The sequence below is a fragment of the Neophocaena asiaeorientalis genome, unplaced genomic scaffold, assembly GCF_003031525.2.
Source record: "Neophocaena asiaeorientalis asiaeorientalis breed wild unplaced genomic scaffold, Neophocaena_asiaeorientalis_V1.1 scaffold145, whole genome shotgun sequence".
In the NCBI taxonomy this organism is placed as follows: Eukaryota; Metazoa; Chordata; class Mammalia; order Artiodactyla; family Phocoenidae; genus Neophocaena; species Neophocaena asiaeorientalis.
In genome coordinates this window covers 2834918-2857232 of record NW_020172629.1, presented here as the reverse complement: position 1 = coordinate 2857232, position 22315 = coordinate 2834918, and the positions used below count along the sequence as shown (strand labels likewise).

General features: G+C 50.3%; 1 protein-coding gene across 1 annotated transcript in view; it reads right to left on the bottom strand.

Moving 5' to 3' along the window:
- Positions 1 to 10678: 10678 nt before the first annotated feature.
- Positions 10679 to 22315, bottom strand: part of RBM33 (RNA binding motif protein 33) — a 115530-nt gene continuing 103893 nt past the window's right edge. Inside the window, 2 exon segments of the mRNA XM_024739197.1 lie at positions 10679 to 13511; positions 13756 to 13844. Of these exon segments, the coding sequence (XP_024594965.1) occupies positions 13463 to 13511; positions 13756 to 13844 (138 nt within the window). The 3' untranslated portion in view covers positions 10679 to 13462.

The window sequence follows — 22315 nt, the reverse complement described above, 5'->3', positions numbered from 1 at the left end:
GGAGGAAAGCCTTTCTGTCACTTCTTCAGTATCGACTCCTCCTCTAAGGATGGGTCTTGAGAGGAACGGAACAGGCAGGTGACCGGGTCCTGGGACAGGCCACACGGGGACCATGGGGCCGCCGGAGGGGCAGGCGGAGGACAGAGCTGAGGGGCCGGAGAGGAGAGGGGAGGGGGGCCCCGGGGAGGCTGTGAGCTCCCCTTCCCCAGCCCCGCCCTCCCCTCCGCTCCTGAGCCCTCGGTTAATACGATTTCATACCCTCAACCAGGACAGGGGCGATTTCCCAAACTTGCGGCAGCAACGTGCCAAGCCGTGTGGCCCTGGCCCAAACCGGGCTGTAGTCGACGTCACCGTCCACAGCACACAGGGGCTGTTGTGCACTGGTCAACACGTGTGTGTGTATCTGTGGTACATGTACGCCACATAACGCACATCACACAGGCCCAGCACTTACACACGTTCGGTAACTGGCAGCCGTTACACCTATCCAATCGAAGCTGCCTAACTTACCAGTGGGAGGCACCACTGGAAGTTTTCACGCACCACGGTCCTTCCTCGATGGCCGTTTTCTGCAACATCAAGGCGCTGCAGCCGTCTGACGATGCCCTCGAGATGAACAACAAGACGTGTGCGACTGCATCTGAGTGCCTCCTGGCTGATGGCGAGTGTCAGACACACCTCGTCTCAGAGATGCCAAGGGCGAAAAAGAGGAGTATCTTACAGTCAACGTACCACAATGCAGTGTAGACTTCTTCTCTAGAGAACTTTGTATTTGTTTCGCAAAGAATAAGGGCCATAATGCCATATTTTATAAAAATCAATATGGATATTTACATACATATATTAAAAAATATGTTTTTTCCTGAAGCCTGGGGCTTACAAGATGACGGGATCGTCACCATGAAATCCAGGAGGGGGATGTGGAAGGTGAGGACCAGAGGTCACTGATGTCCAGGTGTGACCTGAGGGCCTTTCATCCTCCGAGATTCCCCACCAGGATTCCCAGGAAGCAGCCGCTTTCCACTGAAGGACTGACAGCTTTGCTTGGTCTCTGGGCCTCATGCCACGTTGGTTTCTGGGCCCCAACCGGGGAAGACGTCTTGCAGCTGAGGGTGGCAGGGACCCAGCTCAGGCTCCGTGCCTCCTGCCCGGGCCGTGCTCTCCCGTGGCCACGCGCCCCCCTCCATGCCGTGTCCCAGGTGGTCACCGCGCCCCGCCAACTCCTGCACAGGTCGTAACACCTGAATTCCAAGGAGCACCTGCAGCCGGTCACTCCCATTTGAAACGTTTACAGTTTCTCTTCAAACAGAAGGGTTTCCTCACGGCACACTCAGCCCCCGTCAGCAGACTGAATGAGAGGCTTTCCCAGTGTGCCGGGCAGCCAGGGATGCCGGGCCCTGCGGACGGGAGCACTGAATCTGCGGTCCTCGCGGCCCCCGTGGGAGCAGGTGCGGGGCAGGATCAGGGCCCAGATGGCCCTCCTCCAAGAGGAGCTCATGTGGTACCATCTGGGGACAAGTTCTACTCGTTCACTTATGAACTGAGCACCTTTTGAGTGACAAGCACAATTCTGGGCCCTCTGGATACAGCAGGGAAAGAAAAAAAAAAAACAGGAAATATTTCCTCCCTTTCTAGAATTTACTTACTTATAGAGTGAAGGGAGGCATGAGATCAACAAAACACACAAAATGTAGTAAGTTATTAGGTTATATTACCCAACAGGATAGGAGCTCTGCTTCCAACCAGGACAGAACGACCACAACCCAACTGGTTCTGCCCCTGTACCAGGCATGAAATGGAGTGAAATGTACACAGCATCTCTGCCAGGTGCTGGACCACAGGCACACAGGGCTGTCATCACACATAGCCGGCTTTCTGCCTGGAGGAACCTTCCAGACCTCAGTGCAGGGCCGTGGACCCCGAGTGCACCACACCAGTTCGGCTGAGCCGAGCAGACTGGAATTTGTGGTGCAGGGTCCTGGGGAGGACGAAGCAGAGGAGGAACTCAAGACACTTGCAGGGGGTCCCCGTGAGTCCTGGCTTTCTACTAAGCTGCACGTGTTCTGGGCATGACACCGTGGGGCTTGGCAGGAATCAGCCACGAACCGTGAGCTACGCAGACTGCAAAGGACTCAGTGCTCAGAGAGGAGGTGCTCTGACCAGACACAGCAGAAACATCACTGAACATCCTGGGCAATCAATCTGCAACTCCAGCCCCAGGAGCCCTGAGCAAGGGCCCCCCAAGATGGACCAAACCAAGCTGAAACGACACCTCAAAGGCTCGTGCCAACCCTCCATGAGATTGGCTGCCTTCCAGAACAAAAATGAACATTCTTTAAATCAGGACAACAAATTCCAGATTCCCAAAATGATGTGTCCAAAATGTCCAATATACAATCCAAAATTACTGGACATTCTAAGAAGGAAGAGACCAGGGTGAAAACTCCCAGGAGAATAAAGTAGTATAAGGAGAGAGAAAAGAATGGTAGCAAGGGAACGGGGAGATTATTTAGAGAGTGGTCGCTTTGACAGAGAGCAAAGGCCTCGGAGAGTGTGCACAGAGAAGGCCAGGAAAACATCCAGGGGCAGACCATCCTAGGGCGAGGACACAGCCAGTGGAATCCTGCTTGGCTTATCAAGAAAGGGCAGGGCAGTGAGTGTTGCTTGGGCCGACTGAGCGGAAGGGTGTGAGACGAGCTAGTATGATGGGGGTCAGGGGACCCAAGGCCTGGAAGGCTGTTGTGGGGATTTTGATTTTAGCCTGAGTAAGATGAGAAATCACCGGAGCATTCCCAACAGAGGAGTGATGTCACCTGACTTACATCTTAAGTAAGATGCTTCCAGCTGATGTTTGGTAACAGACAGTAGAGAGTGGATGCAGGGAAATCAGTCTCGAGACCAGGCCGGCCTTCCAGGTGACAGGTTGGTGGCTTTGACTGGGGTGGCAGCTGTGGAGCCAGAAGTGGTGAGATTCCAGATACATTTGGAGGACAGGGCTTGCTGAGTGTGGGTGGTGCGTTAGGGAGGAAGGGGAGGCAAGGATGGCTCCAAACTCTGGGGCCTGAGCATCCTTAAGAAAGGAGCTGCTGGGCTTCCCTGGTGGCGCAGTAGTTGAGAGCCCACCTGCCGATGCAGGGGACACGGGTTCGTGCCCCAGTCCAGGAAGATCCCACATGCCGCGGAGCGGCTGGGCCCGTGAGCCAAGGCCACTGGGCCTGCGCATCCGGAGCCTGTGCTCCGCAACGGGAGAGGCCACAGCGGTAAGGAACCCCCCAACCAAAAAAAAAAAAAAAAAAAAGAAAAAGAAAGGAGCTGCCATTTCCTGAGATGAGGAGAGAAGGGAAGAGATCAAGAGCTCAGCTGGATTAGGTGTGAGCTGCGTACTGAACACCTCAGGAGGAATGAAGGTTCGAGTCTGGGGTTCAGGAGAAAGTCCACAGGAGGATGGGAAAGTCCATGGGACTCAGCGGCCTGCTGCTGGCTCTTTAAAGGTACCGAATTGCCTGAGGTCATGTAGGGAGTGTATGGACTGAGAAAGGGGGAGGTCTAAGGGCTCCGACCTTTAGCCGACAGCAAGTGAGGAGGACCCCACCTGGAGACCGAGAAGCAGGTTCCAGTGAGGCAGGATGAAAACGAAGAGAAGGCGGTGTCCTGGACACCAGGGCAAGTCAACTGCTTTACACACGCCGATGGACTGAGGAGTCCTGAGGCTTGATCCTTGAATTTGGTGACATGGGCACCAGGAACATTCTTAGCAAGAGAAGTTTTGGGGGAACGCTGGGTTCGAAAGCCAGACTGGTGTGGACTCAAGAGAGAATTTTTAAAAGAGAATATGGAGGCAGCAAGAAAAGATAACTCTTTCAGTGAGTTTTACCAAAAGGGGGAAAGAAGTACGCACTGGTCACCAAACGTGGTTATGCGGTCAAGGGAGGATTGTTTTCTTAAATGGAGGATATTGCTGCCTGTTTGTTGCTAACAGGAAAGGTCCAGTACAGAAGGAAAAATCCAGGGGTGAGAAGAGACACCTGCAGGTGCCGGGTCCTTCAGTGAGGGGGGCGGGAGGCAGTGCAGCCGGGATGCTGGCTTTGCACAGGAGCAAGGATGCTCGCCTACTGTAGCAGGGGCCGGTGGTTCACGCAGGGCACCCGAAGGCATGTTGGGGGTTTCGTGGTGAGGGGATGTGGGAGTTCTCTTCTGAGCGCTCCTGTCGTAGTAAGGAAATGGGAGCGGGGAAGAGGCTGCTAACACTGAAGAGAGGAGGAGATGTGAAAATGCTCCCGTGAGAGTGACTGACCTGATCGGGAGATACGGTAGGGTTTCCCGGCTACACGTGGGGCTCACCTTTGAGGTCTGCAGCTGTGAATTCAGAGTAGGCCAGGCAGTGTGGCTGCCCGTTTTTCCAGCCGTGGTCACAGCTGGGGTGCGAGGCAAGTGTCCTGGAGGACTGGGGTCTTGCCCAGGGAGCATCAAAGCAGGAAGAGAACAAAAGCAAGGGAGTCGAAAGAGCTCAAGGAGCTGGCTCCCAGCAGCAGCCAGAAAAAACCGACGTCAGGTGACAAGCTGTCAGAAGAGGCGGGGCTGAGGCGTGGGGATCCCGGCGGCGTGGGACTCGCTAGTCGGGGCGCCCGCGGATCTGGAGTCCAGGAGGTGTCCACACAGGCCACGGGGGATACTTTCTGGCCATGACCCGGTGGCCGACAAGGGGTGGATGGGGGCAGCTGAGGGCGCAGAGGAAGGCAAGCGACCGAGTCTCCATCTAATACCATGCTGTGGGAATGACATTTCCTAAGAGTAACGACCAAAAAAATGGGGAGAGAAACCGGGACGGCATGACACCGGGGAGCGTGGGGGCGTGGGGGGATGTGTGTGACCATGGGGGAGGGTGGTGACCCTGGGGAGATGGCATCCACAGTGGGCAGTGGGTGGTAGAGTCCCACCTCTGGTTCGTCCAAGGATTCAGGCCTCAGGCAAGTACCCCTGAGGAGAGAGGGGTTCCCGGTCACGCAGACCTGAGCACCTGACGTGCAGCCGCCTTTCCTGGCCCACCGGCTCAGGAGGGAAGGAGGGCTGGGACCTGCATCGCGGAGGACGCAGGACACACGCCGGGCGGGCGCAGGGCGGGGAGGGTCCCCGGGCGGTGCCGACCCGGCTGTGCCGCGACCTGCACCCTTGGGGCAGCTGCAGGGTGCTCCCCGGCCAGTGCTCAGCGCTCACGGCTGGAAGCTGTAGGGGCAGGGCCTCCCCGTGGTCGCGTAGCCCTCAGAGCCCACCGCCCGGTCGCCGCGAGCCACGACCGCCCGAGGACACCTGCCGACCAGGCCGCCAGCGCAGGGGCCGCCATGGGGGCTCGGGCCCAGGGAGGCGCTGTCCTCCAGCCAAACCTCTGCTCTTCTCCCCACGCCCACCCTGGTCCCTAGGCCAGGCTCAGACGTCTCACCTCAAGGCGGGGGGGGATCCATCCGCGAGGGTCCCTGACGCGTCCTGCCCCCCTTTATCACCCAGGCACAAGTGTGGACGCAGGTTAGGGAGAGGTACTTGGTGGGAGGCTCAAGGTTTATTTTCTGGTTTGGATCTAACTTAAACCTCTCTGCCTCTCACCCCATCTATAGGCGACACCGCAAGTGGAGCGAGGAGACGTTATTTTTGAGCATATGAAGCTGAAAAACTGCTGTGCTCACCACTTCTTTAAATCTGGAAGCCACGCCTCAAGCTGCAGACACGTTACTTCCTGTGCTTCTCTTTCTTGGAGCCACAATTCCTAAGCGCTGTGCTTGCCTAGAGAACTCTTTCACGACCTATTTTTCTCCTCAGACTTATAAATAATTTCCTTCAAAATATGGAAATACACTGCTGAGTAACAGAGCCTATCAGATGAGAGCTGGGCGAGAACTGTGGGGACAGCTGCAGCCTTCCAACAGGCGTCATGCGAGCGCACAGAGTACCTCCCCGCCTCCCGAGCCTGCAAGGAGGCTCCCGCCTGCCGGAGACACACGCTCTCTCCTCCAGCCCTTGCAGGGATACTCGCCCAGGCCTCTCCAAGCCGGGCGGGGGTACAGAGGGCTGGCGACCTGAAAGCACCTTTCAAAGGAGCTCCATTCATAAGGAATCCCCCCAGTTGCGAGAAACCCACTTTCGACCTGACATCTCCAGGTGTGGAGTCCATCTTCCTGAGATCCCATCACTCAACGCAAAGGTCAGCCTTTTAGAAAAAGAATGACTTATCCATGGAATATGGGTTAAAATAGAAGAAAAATGGCTTTGACTTTATTCACTAGGTATTTTCCGATTCTGATTGAGCTGTAAAAATTCCACTAAATCCGATCTGAGAAGTTGATTAGATGTGCTGGCCTCTGTGACACATCACTTCCTTCTGTTTCCCCAAACCAGCTTTCTTTCTCACCAGCTCCCGTCCTTACCTGAGACCTGGGATCCTTCTCCTCAGCCTTCCTGTGGGTGCCGGGGACAGCAGAGCTAAGCTACGGCTTACCTTGAAAAGTCAGCCTCATTTCTGTCAGTGAGGCAGCGGGTGTGTGTGGATGGAGCCCAGGTTCCTGGCCTGTACAGCATGCCAGGAGGTGGGAGGGGTGAACCTCTGGTTTTCTCCTCCTCAAGCTTTTCCTTTAACAATGTTTGGTTTGTGTGTGGGGGGCGGGGGGGGGGAACCTTTATTTTTTTTAATATTTTCCAAATAGACCGTGAATTATGAGCAATCTGTAGCAGCGTGAAACGCTCTGAGGATGCCTGAAGTGGGAAGCGGACACAGCAGCGCCAGCGCATATGCGGCTTCTCAGACAGGCCGTGTGCACGTGACAGAAACAGAAGGCGCCGGGCAACGGCGGTGGAAAGGCATGGGCGACGGATTTTCCCCACTTTCAGTGTCACGATTCGTGCTGGAGTACAGATCTCCTTTGAAAACCTGTACAGATTATTCGTGATGTTTTAAAAAATTAAAGAAGAGAATATAAGTCTCCCACTCCCAACAAACAAAACACACAAGGACGCTGTCTGCTTGGTCGGTTCAGACTCGTGAGACCGTGGACCGAGGAAGGCCGTCCCTGACCCTCCCTGAATCAGACACGTTCAAGGCCAAGCGCTGACCAGAGGAGGCGGATCTGGGGGCCTGGGGACAACCCCCATCCTCTGAGGGACGGTCCCAGTGCCCTCTGTCCACATGGGTAAGTCGTGGAACGGACCGAACCGAACCCGAGCGTGAGAAAAAATAAAAGCTACAGAACAAAAGCAGGAACTGCAAGCTATTTATTGACACATCTTCCAAATTACAGTACAGTTCAAGACATTCCTCAGCACGGAGTCACACAAATGATACACACAAGAATACATTTTTTCCAACCATGTCACAACTGTTCTTCACATATATTCCTGATAAAGCTGTCACAGTGATCAGAGCAAAGTGAAAAATGGGGTAAAACAAGGCAACGTCATTTCCCGCAAATGTGTGTAGCGTTTGGTAGAAAACAAGGAGTAGATCACCCAGAGGAAAGCAATTCGCTCAGCTCTTGATGTCTCAACTCCCACTGCGCGCCCCACAACCACAGCTTCAGACTCGACGCCGAGCCGGCCCAGACCAGCTCACAGCGATTAGCAACAAGGTTAGGAAGGGTCACAGTCAGCGAGAGCGGCAACAAAGCCAAACAAGCCGTCGCCTCCCAGTGGAAGAAGAGACACGCTACCACTAACACTGAACCCACGCAAAAGAGGTCCTGCAAACGTGGATAAAAACAGAGAAGGGGTGAGTAATGGCACGGCCGGCGCAGGCTGCAGGACGCTGGCTTCCGCGGGGCCCCAGCCCCTGAGTCGGACTGCAAAACAACAGAATCCAGATGTTACTCTCGCCAACCAAAGACCTGGAGGGACAAACCGTGAGTAAAACCTGTCAAAGCAAAGGTTTAGATGTAATCGAGTTGTCGACACAGCACAAAGATATTCATGGCACTGAGAGTGGAATTCTAAACGTTAACACTTGGACAGAGCAGCCAGGAAGGAGCGCCGTCACCAGATGAAGAAGCCGTCACCAGGGGAGACGGCAGGAGAAGAGAATGGACACCCAGCAATGGCAAGTGAAAGAAGGCGCCGCGCCTGAGGACGGTGGATGGTGGGTTTGGCAGGGAGACCCCCGAAGGAAGGAAGGAGGGTGCACAGCAGGCCTGGCTGACGTGGCCCAGACACTCAGCAGCAGAAGCGAGACCAGACTGGGAGCCCAGCAAAGAGAACCAATTTAAAAATGGGGTGGGGGGTGGGGGGGTGGGGAGAGAAAAAAAATCAGATTTCAGGCTGTGTTGTTGGTGAACCTGAAAATTAAACAGTGGAATTAAAGCCTTAGAGTTAAAATCCTCACAAAGGAAGAACAATTCTGGATCCCATGCCTGTGAAAAGCAAAGCTGAATTATAAAAACAAATGATTATCTGCTCTTCAGTCAACAGTATAAATGTGTGTTGCATGCATGCGTGTTGCTTTAAAAACATAAATTATATACTCTAAGACAATACTGCAGACTGCACACAACTTAAATAGTCCTTTAAAAATCAGGTTCCATTACGTGCCCTTAAAATGAAAAATAGTTTAAAAGAAAATCATGCTAGCAAGAGGTCTACTTTCTAGAGTATATAAATTACTAAATACAGAATATATTAAAACAGCACAACTGTTTGTCCACTCTGTGGAAAATATTAAAATTCAAAGACTATATCATGTTCCTTTTTAAAAGGCCTATATTTTTCTACATACCTTTCAAAATAAGTAAAACAAAACACCAACACGGAGGCCTTTTTACATTTTAGTTGGTGAGAAGTAAAAGCAAAAAGCAGCTTCTCACTAAAAGTACCTGCTCTGCCTCTGCCCATCTTAATGAAAAGACTCCTACCAAAACACGGCACAAAAAAGAGCAAGTTAAGATTTTCTGCACCTTCTCTAGAAAGGGCAGCTTACACGTGTAAAACCAATGATCCTTCCCAACCACACGCTACCAGAAGGTATACCTGGGATCCAATATGAATCAGTGAGTTTTGTTTGGTTCTAGGACACAAAACCATGGGCACTTTAAATGAGAAAAATTAAATAGGTTGTAAAAAACCTTACACAAAATCCTTAGGATTTAATAGAAGTCAAGGCTGACTGCCTTTGGAGAGATCATATTTACCAATGTCCAAAATAATGCATCATTCACAAGTTTTAAGAAGAGTTGAGAAGGTTAATTAATAAAATGCTCATTAAATACAATGGAGTATCTAAATTTTCCCTCTATGGATGTAACTCCTGTGGCTTCCTTCATGGGGGGTGGGGGCATCTCCTGGTCCTATTTCGCCTCACCCACCCCCCCTCCCTCTGTTGGTTAATTCCCTTTTAGAATTCTGTCACTTAAAGCCCTGTAAAAAATCAAATACCTTTCAAGCACCCCACCCCCTCCCCCAACAAACAAAGAGAAAGGAGCTGGGCTGTGGGGGGACGGGACAGGGCGGGGCGCCTCTAGCTGACTACAGGAAAGTAAAAGCAGCTCTACCGGGGTGTGAGTGAAGCCCAGAGAGGCACCAGGAGAGCAAGGGCAGCGTGGGCCTGCGCCCGCCGGGACACGCTTCTGGACAAGCGGCCCGCTGCCTCTCCAGGATCTAAGGGACAGAAGGGAGGACAGAAGCCCCTAAGAGCGGCTCTAGGTGCTCTGCACACAGACCTTGACCAAAACCTGACCGTCCCCAGGAGGGGACGACGAGCACATTGAGCTTACCTTCAATTAAACAACAAAGAAATTTTAAAAAATAAGAAAACAAAAGCCAAACATAACAAAACAAAAACCAGAAGCCAAAAAAACACACACAAAAACAAAAAAAAAAAAACAAAAAAAGAAAGTGACAGGTTCTCAAAACAACACGGCCTCAGTTCTCATCTACCCTCCACGCAAGCCAGCCAGGCCTCCTCCTGTCCAAGAGCCCGGCGGTCCACCGAACCCAAGGGGCTGGGCCTGGCGCGGACGCCCCTCCTCCAGCCCGGGCCGCCAGCGGACATCTACCGTGCCCACCGTGCCCGCCGCCCGCCTGCAGGCCTCCCCACCAGACCAGCTGACTCCTGTGCAGAGCCAGCGTGTTAGAATAAAGCCTCTGATGGACCCTCGTTAGCACCCCTCCGTGCTACAACTCTCCTCGCCCCACTTCTAGGCTCCTTCTTCCCTCACCCTGGACACCTCCTCCCAGCCTCCTTCCAGCAACAAAGTCTGTTTGCATAATTAAGCCAAATGCCCTTTAAAAAAAAAGACCCCTTTGTGCAGGATCTAAGCTGTCACAATTCAGAAATGCTACAAAACCAAGCATAAACAATGTTTATCCAGGACCTTTACAAATCATTGACACCTACTTAGCATGCTGCCTGTCCAGAAAGGGGGGGACCCGCAATATTTCTTTTGGAAAAAAGAGACGATATTTCTCCTTAAGAAGGATATCAGTATAAGAATTTAACAAATGTGGCCAGACCAACGGTAGTGCAAGGTTATGCTCAGATAAGTAGCTAAGTGAGCTTCTATTACAGCATAAGATCAAAACAAGATATAATGCAAAAAGAAAAAGCACCTCAGGTCCACACAGTCACCTACTGTCTTTACCTTATGAGATATACTGATATTCACTGGCTTCTTGAATTTGTGAACAAATAATACACAGGTCAGGATAAATGTATTGACTTACTACCATCTTTATAAAAATCGAATATACACACAAACACATCAACAATCATGGAACTGCATCCATTAAACTTTGATAAGACAACACAAGAGAACTAACAAATAGCTAAGATGCTGCCGAATTGAAAGCATTTCCAATAACATTTAGCTTTAAGAGGCCCGTATTTACTGGTTGTTAACTGCCCCTGCACCCTTTAAATGCACGATAGAAAGAACAAAGATAATGGTTGCAGCAGATCTTCCAAGAGGGTTCGGCTCACCGTGGTCTGATTTCACTGCGAGAAGTGCACCGAAAATGGAAGTGACGTTCCTTTCTAATTCTGCTTCTTTCTTTCCCTTTCCAGTTTCCCTCAAGGAAAGCAAAGCCTTTGTTCCCAGGCCTGGCTGGCACTAACAGAGCCCGTGCCCAGGGGCCATGTGCGTCAGGAAGCGACCGCGGGAAGCCTTTCTAACCAGTCCTTTCCGGAAGGCCCGGCTCGACTAGGCCTTTCAAGAACTTTCTATCAAGAGAAAGCTTACTTCTCTGTGTGTGTAGACTGTTACACAGACACACACCTGTTCCGGGGCACCCCTGTCAGACTCAGACAACACAAAAACAGACCTTAAAGTAGCCACGAGGTCTGCCTTGAACAAAGGTGCCCAAATAGGATTCGTTTCTTACAACTAACTAGAAGAAAGTATGCCTGAATGGCTACTTTTCAGAGACAACATGCAGATTTTTAGTTTCAAAGCCACAACACACTCAGACTATTTCAAAACGCGGTAAAATTTTGTATACTCAGCTCACTGCGTCATTAAGTCCTCGGTGATAAAATAAGTCCATTAACTGTAAGCCTTCCTGATGCCCAGGGCGGGGAAGTGGTGTGGATCTCTCCTATGTGGTGCCTGCATGCTACCCAACTCACCACTTCAACGCAGCTCTCTGTGGACTGAGCTCCTAACCTGTGAACACAACTTTATCTCTACCTGTGAGGACGGCAGCAGCGGCCACTGGCCATCTGGACGCTCCGCTGGAGCACCCGGGGCCAGGCTGGCACACACCACCACCTCCCAAGGGTTAGGCAGGGGCTTTCCGGAGCACGGGTGGCCAGGCACCTCAGCTCAGGCGGGCGAGGGGGGTGTTCTAGCGTGTTCTATGAGTGCCTATAGTTTCCTGGAACCGAAATCTTCTGAAGAGCAGCCATCAACACCCACCTTCACATTCCAGACTCACTCCTAGCACACGGTACCACAGTGGAATCAATGCTACAGAAAGTCTCACAGGGTCTGAAATGCTCTTCTCTGGTTCTGGTAACTTAATTTGAAAAAGTAATACAAAATTTCAACTGTGAAAATAAGAAGATACGAGTTCACATGACCTGTGTCTTAGCTCCCAAGAGAAGGCTGAGAAGGAGGGACGCCTTGCTGCAGGGGGGGCTGCCTGCTCACATCTGGTCCTCGCTGGGCTAACCAGACGCATTAACCGGTGGTAACAGGCTTCTATTTCCCTTACTTCCATTAATAAATCTCACAGGAAATCTCAGGTATAAAATATAGCTAAAAAGTCTGAACATGCCCCGGTATCATTTGCTCAACTAGTTCAGGTCCACGTTAGAATCAATCCAAAATAGTGAAACTCCTTCATGAGCAGAAATACAATAAGGCACTTTTTTCCACGTTTGCCCAGAATGAATTTTACTACAGATGACTTTAAGGGGAGGAAGCGTCTCTCACCTGAAGGAGCCTACCCAGCATCCCAGAGACACACTGCGCCACACGCCACGGAGAACGACAAGCCAGCGCAAACGTCCCCTCGCTCTCGGGTCCACTGAAGGACAGCGCAGCCCCTGCTCAAAAGGCCTTCAAAAAAGAAAATCTTAATCACAGATTGCCCAAGAATGTTCTATATGCGTCACAGAGCCGGTGACATGAATATGCCACTTGGGGCTGCATTTAAAAAGAGGAAAAAACCAAACAGGCCTGCGAAAGCTTCAGGCTGTCCTACCCTCCTCACCTGGCAGGTATGCTACGCTCGCCTAGCAGGGAGCCCAGCGAGGGCTGGAGGTGAGGGCGTCCGGACACCTGCTCTCAGCCTGGGGGCGCGCGATGATGCCCAGCAGCACTTCCGCCGCATTCAGAACGAGTACAAAAGGGGCGCTCCCTCTGGAACTAGGACTATACAGTTGGCGCTTCTGGAATATTTACAAGAAGCAGGATCGGCCACACAATTGGCACCACTCCCAACCACCCTCATACCCTGCTTTCCAGGATATGCAACTGCCAATCATCATCACCCGAATTTTAACCTACGTTTTTACAAGAGCCTTTTGAGGGCTTTCTGAGACGGTAAAACAAGTGAAGCTGGTTGAGAAAACGCTCACCTAGCCTGCACTGAAGATAAGTGCAACCATTATCAAATATTCTTTGCTGTGAAAACTACTGAGAATTTGTGGCATTAATGTCTTTACTCACTCTAAGTCGCTGTAATCGATCATACATAAGATCACGAAGAACGATGTCTACATGCATTGTAAGCACTTTGAAAACATGAGAAAGCGAAACCTGTAGTTCTTTGTGGTGACAAGAGAATGTGAAACGATCTAACACCGAGTTGAGTCTGCCGCGTCCCGTAAGGTCAGCTCTTCTGGAATCAGTGCTGGGCCGCTGGGCGCTCCGGACAACAGCCACGCAGGGCTGCGGACGGAGAGACCTAAGCTCGCGGGGCTCTGCGCAGCAGCTCCCGGGAAGAAATTCCACAGCGCGTGTGCAGCGTTACGGTCAGGCTCTCCTGCCAGAAGTCACTCAACGATCAGGGCCACATTTATGTGGGACAAATCTATCATATGCCTGTGGGGATTTAAAGAAACAGTGACCATTAAGCTACCCGTGCACATCAGCGGCCACCGGATCAAGCAGAAGAAACATGCAGACTGACAGAGAGGATCCACACACATCCAGGGCGACCACCCACGTCACAAGAGGAGGCGGCGTACCCTCTCTGCACCCCTGGCGCGTCTCCGCAGAGACAGACAGCAGGTGGCAGCACAGACTCCTCCCATCTCCCACCTGTCACCAGGGGATCCAAGGCTACCTGTGGAACTTCTGCTGAAACGCTAATGCATGGGCGGGTTCCTTGAACTTGGCTATGGCTTTCCGCTGCTGGGGAAGCATCTGTAAACTCTGAAGGAAGATGACAGAAACACTTTAGAATCCTGTTGTATGGGGTGTAATATACATATAACATACATACATACATTCGTTCGTTCGTTCATTCATTCATTTTTATACATTAGATTTAATGCAAAATTTGAGTCCAGGCTGACCCTTAGATCACTAAAACAAACTAATTCTACCTCCCTGGCAATTTTTTGTAATCTATCCAGATAATCTATCCAGCAACAGTGCTTCGCTAAGTCACTGCCCTGAGCAGCAGTCGTTCGTGTCCTCACAGCTTGGTGTTAAGACCTTCCTTCCATCAGGGGGCTTCCCTGGTGGCACAGTGGTTAAGAATCCACCTGCCAATGCAGGGGACACACGTTCGAGCCCTGATCCGGGAAGAGCCCACATGCCGCGGAGCAACTAAGCCCACAAGCCACAGCTACTGAAGCCCGCGCGCCTAGAGCCCGTGCTCCGCAACAAGAGAAGCCACCGCAATGAGAAGCCCACGCACCGCAACCAAGAGTAGCCCCCGCTCGCCGCAACTAGAGAAAGCCCGTGTGCAGCAACGAAGACCCAACACAGCCCAAAATAATATATATATATAGACCTTCCATCATTTGCCCCGTCAGCCACCCAATCTTCTCTCTAAACCTTCCTGGGGAGGCCCAGGACAGGTGTCCTTGGAGAGTTACTTTCTGCTTTCACGTCCTCCTGTCAGGCGATTTTCCACGGGGCCCTCAGTCAGCTTTTTAAAAGCACAATACTCACCATACAGGAGGAGCTGCTGTAAGGCAACGGGGCCCCGCGGTCGGAGTGGGAGGTTATCTCCTAATTATCACTGGGGTAAATTAAGGGTTTCAGATATGTGGGTGGGCCACAGTGAGGGGCAGCTGTGTCTGTGGCAGCCATCAGCATAATTTGGTCACAATCTGTGCTTTAAAAAGTCTGAGAGAAGTGGCATCTTAAATTAAACCTTTAGGGGACTTCCCTGGCGGTCCAGTGGTTAAGCCTTCACCTTCCAATGCAGCGGGGGCGGGTTTGATCCTTGGTCGGGGAGCTAAGATCCCACATGCCTCGCGGCCAAAAAACCCAAAACATAGAAGCAATACTGTAAGAAATTCAATTAAGACTTTAAAAATGGTCCACATCAAAAAAAACCTTAAAAAGAAAATTAAATCTTTAGGATTTGAAACAACCATTCCTGAGGCTACTGTTTGCAGTAAAAACCAAGTGAGTTTATGAAGAAGATGGATCCATCAAGTGAAGAGACTGGTGCAGGGACAGTGAACTTACACCTGGTCCTCCCTCACACTTGCCCTGAAGACAAGGGGCAGCTCTGTGCTTCCCCGAGGCCTGGGGACTTAGGATCCTAGGATTTGGGAGGGATGCACCGGAGGAGAATTTGGATTTCTCAGCCGGTCCCACTCTCCAGAGTCTGATCCTTCTCAAGCATTTTGGTGACTTGCCATGTGTGTCTGCGGCAATGAGCAAAGTGGCAGGGGGGCCTTGCTACCACGGGGACACAGCCTGAGGAAGTAGCAGAGGACTCAGTGGCGGGGAACTGTCTGCTGTGTCTGGGCTTCTGTCCAGTGACGTTTAACAGCCAGAAAAAATATCTAATGGTAACACACAACCCTTTAGAAGTGTTTACACACGTGGCTGTTTCATTTTAAAGCATTTGTTCAAAGACCTACAACAAAAGCACATAGCCAAAATATCCGTTCCTTGAAATACGTTCAAACAAGGTAAACTGGGGGCTTCCCTGGTGGCGCAGTGGTTGAGAGTCCGCCTGCCGATGCAGGGGACACGGGTTCGTGCCCCGGTCCGGGAAGATGCCTACATGCCGTGGAGCGGCTGGGCCCGTGAGCCATGGCCGCTGAGCCTGTGCTCCGCAACGGGAGAGGCCACAGCAGTGAGAGGCCCGTGTACCGCAAAAAAAAAAAAAGGTATACTGTATATGAAATAAGCACTCTCCATTTTAGTAAACACAGAACGTAAAACATGACCAGGAGAGCGCTAAAAAAAATATTCTTTCCAAAAAGTTGCTTTTCAGTGCTTCACACAGAAATAAACCGTTTCAAGTCTCCGTGTTACATGGCACTAAGGTTTACACACAGGCTCCCCTCGGAGGAGCAGTCAGATAGTCTGGGGCACATCACCAACCAGACCCGGACCAGTGCAAGGACCAGGACCGGAGGTGACAGAGGCAGCCACTAGGCTGCAGTGAGCTCCATCTGCCTGGTTTTCTGAAACCAGTTTAGTAGATACTAGAGTTTTCCTCTTCTTTCAGATATAAAAACCAGACGCAGAAGATTTTTCTTGATGATTTCACTTATCATTAAGTTAACTGGACAAGTAAAGCTCAGCAACCTGGTCTTTAATTAATGCCATCAATTAACTTCTCTTGGATACACTGTCAGCATGCGGCTTTTCTGGCCTCTCAAATTCGTTACTTGACAAAGACCTGTTTTCTCTGCCAGGCCCCGCTTTCGGCTCACGCCCACTCTGTGCCTTATCCTTGAACGATCTCCAGTTGCTGAAGCTCTTCTGGAACTGCTCCTGAAGAGAAAATGCAAGAGGAAATGCCGTGCTGTCCTGTCACCACCAGAGGAGGCCAGAGAAGAACGTGGGTAAGAGCCAGCTTCAAGCCACAGGTCCAACCCAAGCACTGCAGCAGAACCTCCCGCCAGGCCCTGCTTTCTGATTCCATCTCAGGCGCCTCAGGCACCCTTTTCCTCTTCCAGCCACGTGGCCGCAGTGCTTGAGGGTGCTGGGGTGTAGGCACAGCTTCATTTCTTCATGAACTGCGGCCAGCACTGTGGCAGTTCTTACCACAAGACTTAGAAGAACTTAACCTAAACTTATTTTGCCCAAAACTACAAAAATCGCTCAATTAGGAACAGACAAGAAAAAACTAACTTGTTATGATACCACAAATGATTATCTACACTCTACTATTCACAGATGGAATCTGGATTTTGAAAATACTATGCTCTTCTTTTGAGAAAAAGCATGTCTAGATGTCTTTTCCTCTGGGTGATTTCACAATGTGGAATGAAGGCATGAAGCTTCCTCTTTACCATTTATAAGGTAAGAGGTAAGAAGATAGCTTATCTGTATCTAAGTGGTTTAAAGCGCAATTTGATTGAGAAGGTATCAATCAAGAGAGCATAAACTTTCAATGAAATTTTTTTTAATATTTACTTATTTATTGGCTGCGTCAGGTCTTAGTTGCGGCATGCAGGATCGGTTCTCAATAGTCAACAAAAGTAATAACACTGTCTTAAAATTTGTTTTCTGTCTGTTCCCCTTCATTGACATTTCTGCACCCTTTTCCAAAAAACAAAACCTATTTTCAGATATAACACTGAATTGCTAAAACTGTCAATATTCAACCATTTCTGACCTACCAAAATGACAAGTATTAGCGATCACTTTATTGCGAAGAGAGGAAAATACACTGTCCACTAATAAGCTAAAAACTTATTATGATCACCAGCTTCTACTTTGAAAATACGTGCTTCTGCTAATCAGTAGCCCATTTCCAAATAATTAAACACGTCAATTCACCCAGAATGAACAAAGAGTTAAACTTTGTGTCCAGTCTACACACTCACTCTGACCCCGCCCCGTCTCCCCCACAAATATGGTACTGGCCCTCGGAGAGACAGGCTAACTTGCCCACGCCCACCCTGATATACTTCTCATTTTTCAGAGACAAGACATCTGCAGAAAATTTGAGAATAACTGTGCTACTATAAGTAGCAAAATACCTGTTAAAATACTCCTTTAGTTGGCCGCTTCCTTTGTTTATATTCAGCCACCCCATTCAGGGCCATTTGACTGAACTGCCACAAGGCACTACATTAACAGTAGAAGAGCTGTGACAACCTACAATTTAAAGTCCAGAAAAATGTCCATGCTGTTCAGAACCTTGGCCGTTTTTTCCCTGATTAGGGAAAGTTCTTCCTCTTTCTAGAAAGAGCTTGTGTTCATGTCCATGTATACTAATAAATTACAATATTATGGGGATTCTTTTTTTTTAACATCTTTATTGGAGTATAATTGCTTTACATTGTTGTGTTAGTTTCTGCTGTATAACAAAGTGAATCAGCTATACATATACTTATATCCCCATATGAATGTTAAGGGGATTCTGAAATGATTCTGCAGTCCTGAAAATCAATTAAACTATTCTCCCACTCTGGCCAACAGTTCCCAGCACCTTCAGGAATCAACCTAAAGCCAAAAATGATATTAATATTAGTTGTTTTAAACAAGTGAAGTTGCTCAAACAAGAGCCCCACTGATCAATCATTAGAAATCTACTCTCTCGGGCTCCACCCCAGACCTGGTAAGACACCCTGGGTTGGGCCCAGCCTCCAGGGACAGCTTGGGAACCATCGAGGGACACTCACTAGGTCCTCCTTTCTCACACGATGGCACCTGCACGTGGTGGTGGCAGCTGGCCTACGCCCATTAAATCTTTTCTTCTCCCGCCTCGCAGCCGGGCTCCTCGAGCCAGTCCTCGGGCAGCATGGCGCAGGACCCCTTCATTCCGGACCCTTTCTGCATGCAGCCCACCCGACCCTCTCGCTGGTGACGGGGCAGCGTCTCAGGCCGCTTCTCGCGGAAATCGACGACTCCTCCAGTGCCTGTTCATATTGAACTAATCATCGCAGCGTGTGTGGTCTTTATTGATGCCGATTCTGTTTTCTCCTCGAGTCCTGTGTTGGGGCTTCTTGTGTCCACGGCGTAAGTGCTGTTCTTTCTGCTCTGATACAGTTTTAAAGACATTCTGAGGCCCTCCTCTTCCACACTCACCTTCATCTTGTACAAACGTGTCCTGCAGGTAAGAGCCCGTGTCTTATCACACGGTCTGCCTGGAATCCTCTTTTTTCTTTTGGGATTATTTACAACTGTGTTTTCAGAACTTTGTGTGGGAGCCTCCAATGAACAGTTTTTCCCATTACGGTTTCAGATCATGCGGCCATGCCTATATTTTCTTTAAACCTCGTGATGTCGGTTTTCAGAAAGTCTACATTTGACTATGCCTGGTGTTTTCCTTCCCAAACGTCCTGAACTTCAAAATGACTGAACTGCTTTCACTGAGATCCCAGCTTTCTCCACATCACCCACCAGACATCCCTGGTCAGTCAGAACCAGACGCAAAGAAGGTAAGATGGTCTCATCCCAGAAGGCGATATGTTCTAATGTGACCCCAACTTACACGACTGCTCAAAAGGGCTCCCCCTCACTGGGCGGCCCAAGATACCCACCAGAATGAGGGCTGTCCAAGTGTCTGGTTCCCTGGAACTACCGCGTTGGGAGCTTGGCAAACTTCGTGGGTCCCGGACGGCCTCTCCTCAACAGCCTTAAGCGAACCCCCCAGAGGACTCTGCTCTGGGACGACAGGCCGCCTTTCGAGAGCACACGCTTTCCCCCTCAATGGCATGTGGAGGCCTCCATGTTTCTTCCATTCCCCCTTCCGGGTGACGCCAGGGAACAGTGAAAGAGGTAGGAGACAGCGTTTGCAAGCTTGTGTGGTTCATGAGACTCACGTAGGTGAAGCACTTGGTTGGGAAGCTGCACACCAATAAACGGCGGACCTGGGACCAAAACCGAAGCCCTCTCTCAAAGCCCGACACTTGCTGCTGCACTGCCGCGTCCCGAGGGGCCCGGCAGCTTCGAGAATGAGCCGCCATGGCCACTCCGGTCACTCGGGCTCTCGGTTTAGCGACTACCTTCCAGGGTTGTTGGAGAAATCAGGAAAGAAGCCAGGGAAAAGTGAACAGCACAGTGCCAGGCACGTGTTGGCCTAATCTAAGCCTCAGCCATTGTTACTGCCGTTGCTCATGGCCAGCGCCCGCCTTTTTATTTTAGGAAAATACTTTTATTTTTACACCGTGGCATTTCATTTCTCTATAGGATAACACAGTTTTCTTCTTAATAGTTTTAGGTAAAATCCCTCAAACAGGGAAATAAGGATAACTAAGCAAAGGGGCTCAGAAGTTATAACTACCTTACTTCCTGACTCTAAGAGTTAACTCGACTTCAGTCTTCCGGAACGCAGCGGGAGGCCGCTCCAGGGGAACATGTGCCGGTCACTGGAGGGGCACCTACCTGCGCGAGACTCACCTGTCTGTGGAGCCCCCATGCCCCGCACAAGTCAGCCTCCCGGAGCCCCACGTGCACCCAGCCAGCCCCTCCCTTCCCTAAGAGCAAGACCCCCCCAGTGTCCGGGCAGAACCTTCTTTCTGATTCTTTCCGTATCACTGCTAGAGAGTACCAGGTGGGATTATTCTCACTGCGCCCTCTCACCTGAAACTCTCAAACACGCTGCTATGCTTCCTGTGTCATTTCTACCACTGGTCAGAACACTTCTACAAAATTCTATCATTTTTCCTTATTCTGTCAGGGAGACTACAGATAAATGTCTTTAAAAAGGACTCTTTAGAGAGGCTTATGAGAACAGGTTAAGGGGACAGCACACTAACCGGGGAGTGACGCCGCCACAGAAAACAAGCAGAGCTGACGTGCTGTTACTGCCGTTCCCATAATTAAAGGCCCAAAGGAACCGGCCTTCCTGGTCCAGACACCACCTCTTGCTGTTACACTAAGTGAACGCCAGGTGGCACCACAGCCCAGCCCACCAGAGACTTGACCCACGTTTCTTCCTCAGCCAGTGCAGCGGGCCGGGAGGCCTGGGTCCCCTAACCCTCCCTCTGAACTGTACTTATACTTAAACCACAATGAAGTCTTGTTATAAACGCCTTTAAAAAATTTATACCTAGCAATATTATTCTTTAGCTATCTAATGCTGGCAGAAGCTTGCTATCGACAGATCAGTTTGTTTCCAGACACGCAGGCTCAGCGGCCATGGCTCACGGGCCCAGCCGCTGCGCGGCATGTGGGATCCTCCCGGACCCGGGCATGAACCCGTGTCCCCTGCACTGGCAGGCAGACTTTCAACCACTGGGCCACCAGGGAAGCCCTGTTTGTTTTTCAATTGAGTAACTCAGCACTTTGTGAATGCGGTGCTTAAAAATCTATAAACTCTCCCTCAAAACCATTCCAAGGAACTAAGTAAGACTGGCAAGAAATGAGAGCTCTGCTTTTTGCTCCCTGGGATGGACGAACATACCCTACTAGTAAGTGCTAGATCCATCCATCACCCTCGGGGATTCTTTACGGCGGCCTTTTCAGGGTACCTGATGTAACTCAGAAAACACCACTCTCGTTTTCCTATCTCCCTCTCCCTTTCGAGTTAAGAGAAGCCCTTAAAACACTTGGCATTGTTTTTGCCTGGCTTTAAGTGCCCTCAGTTAAACTTTACTTAACACAATGATCTCTAATCCTTCTTTCCAGAACAGGAGAAAAAAAAATTAAAAAGGCAAATGGGAGGAAAGACGGCCCCCAAAATGCAGAACTCAGAATTCCGTTTTTAAGATGGATAAAACCAAGGTTAGGTGTTTTAGCAGTGGCTCCAAGCTAACTTTTGCAGGGCAGTCAACCTCACGCGGTACTGTGAGCAGCAAGAGCGCTGCCCTTCACACTTCCTGAAAACTGAGTCACATTCAAGGACGCTCAAGAGAACTACCAAGACTACGCAGGAAGAAGCGAAGCCCAGAAAATGAGCAGGTCACACGTGGAAAGCAACAGTGCTACCACTTCCCACCCAAACACAGACACCAGGAACACGAGGCCTCAGAGAACAGACTGCACTAGGCCCCAGGTCTTTAACTCCAGGCTCCCTGGTGAACTGTGATTTGACCCCAAGTTTTCAACCGCCATTTGTTTGAGAATCCACTCAGGATAACCATATTTTAATTTATCGTAATTTAACCGTATTTCAATGCATCGTAAGTTCTCTAATGCCAGTTCTGTTCCTGCAAATTAATCCGTGTTATGACGGACTGTCCAAGGACAACTCTCCTTGGCCGTGAGCTTAATGCCTCTTGATGACTGACAAGCTGCTCCCGACCACACAGCTGGAAAACTGACCCTCCTAAAAACAGAAGCCACAGCCTCTGGTTAACATTTCACTATTACGTACACATGAAAACTAAGCTTAACCATCTCTGAGAATCCAAGGATGAAGGCAGAAGTAGTTAAACCTAAACAACGAAACCATCTCGGAAGGGCTTCCATCTACGCCTCACTCTTGTCAACACGCAATGGTAGACGAAGGCTTAAAATACACTAAAACTTAATGTATTGTACTTAATGTAATTAATGTAATGTACTTGTGTCAACTCTGTTTCCCCATGAAGCAAGAGACCTTAAAAGAAAGCACTCTGTGCTGTGTTCTGTTTTTTGGCCGTGCTGCGTTCGGAACCTTAGCTCCCCCCGACCAGGGATCAAACCTGTGCCCCCTGCAGTGCAACCACGGGACCACCAGCGAAGTCCCCTTTCTGTGCACTTTTTACTCAGAAATCTAACATTCACACTCCACGTCCTCCGATTTGCATCAAACATCCTTCCCAAGCGCT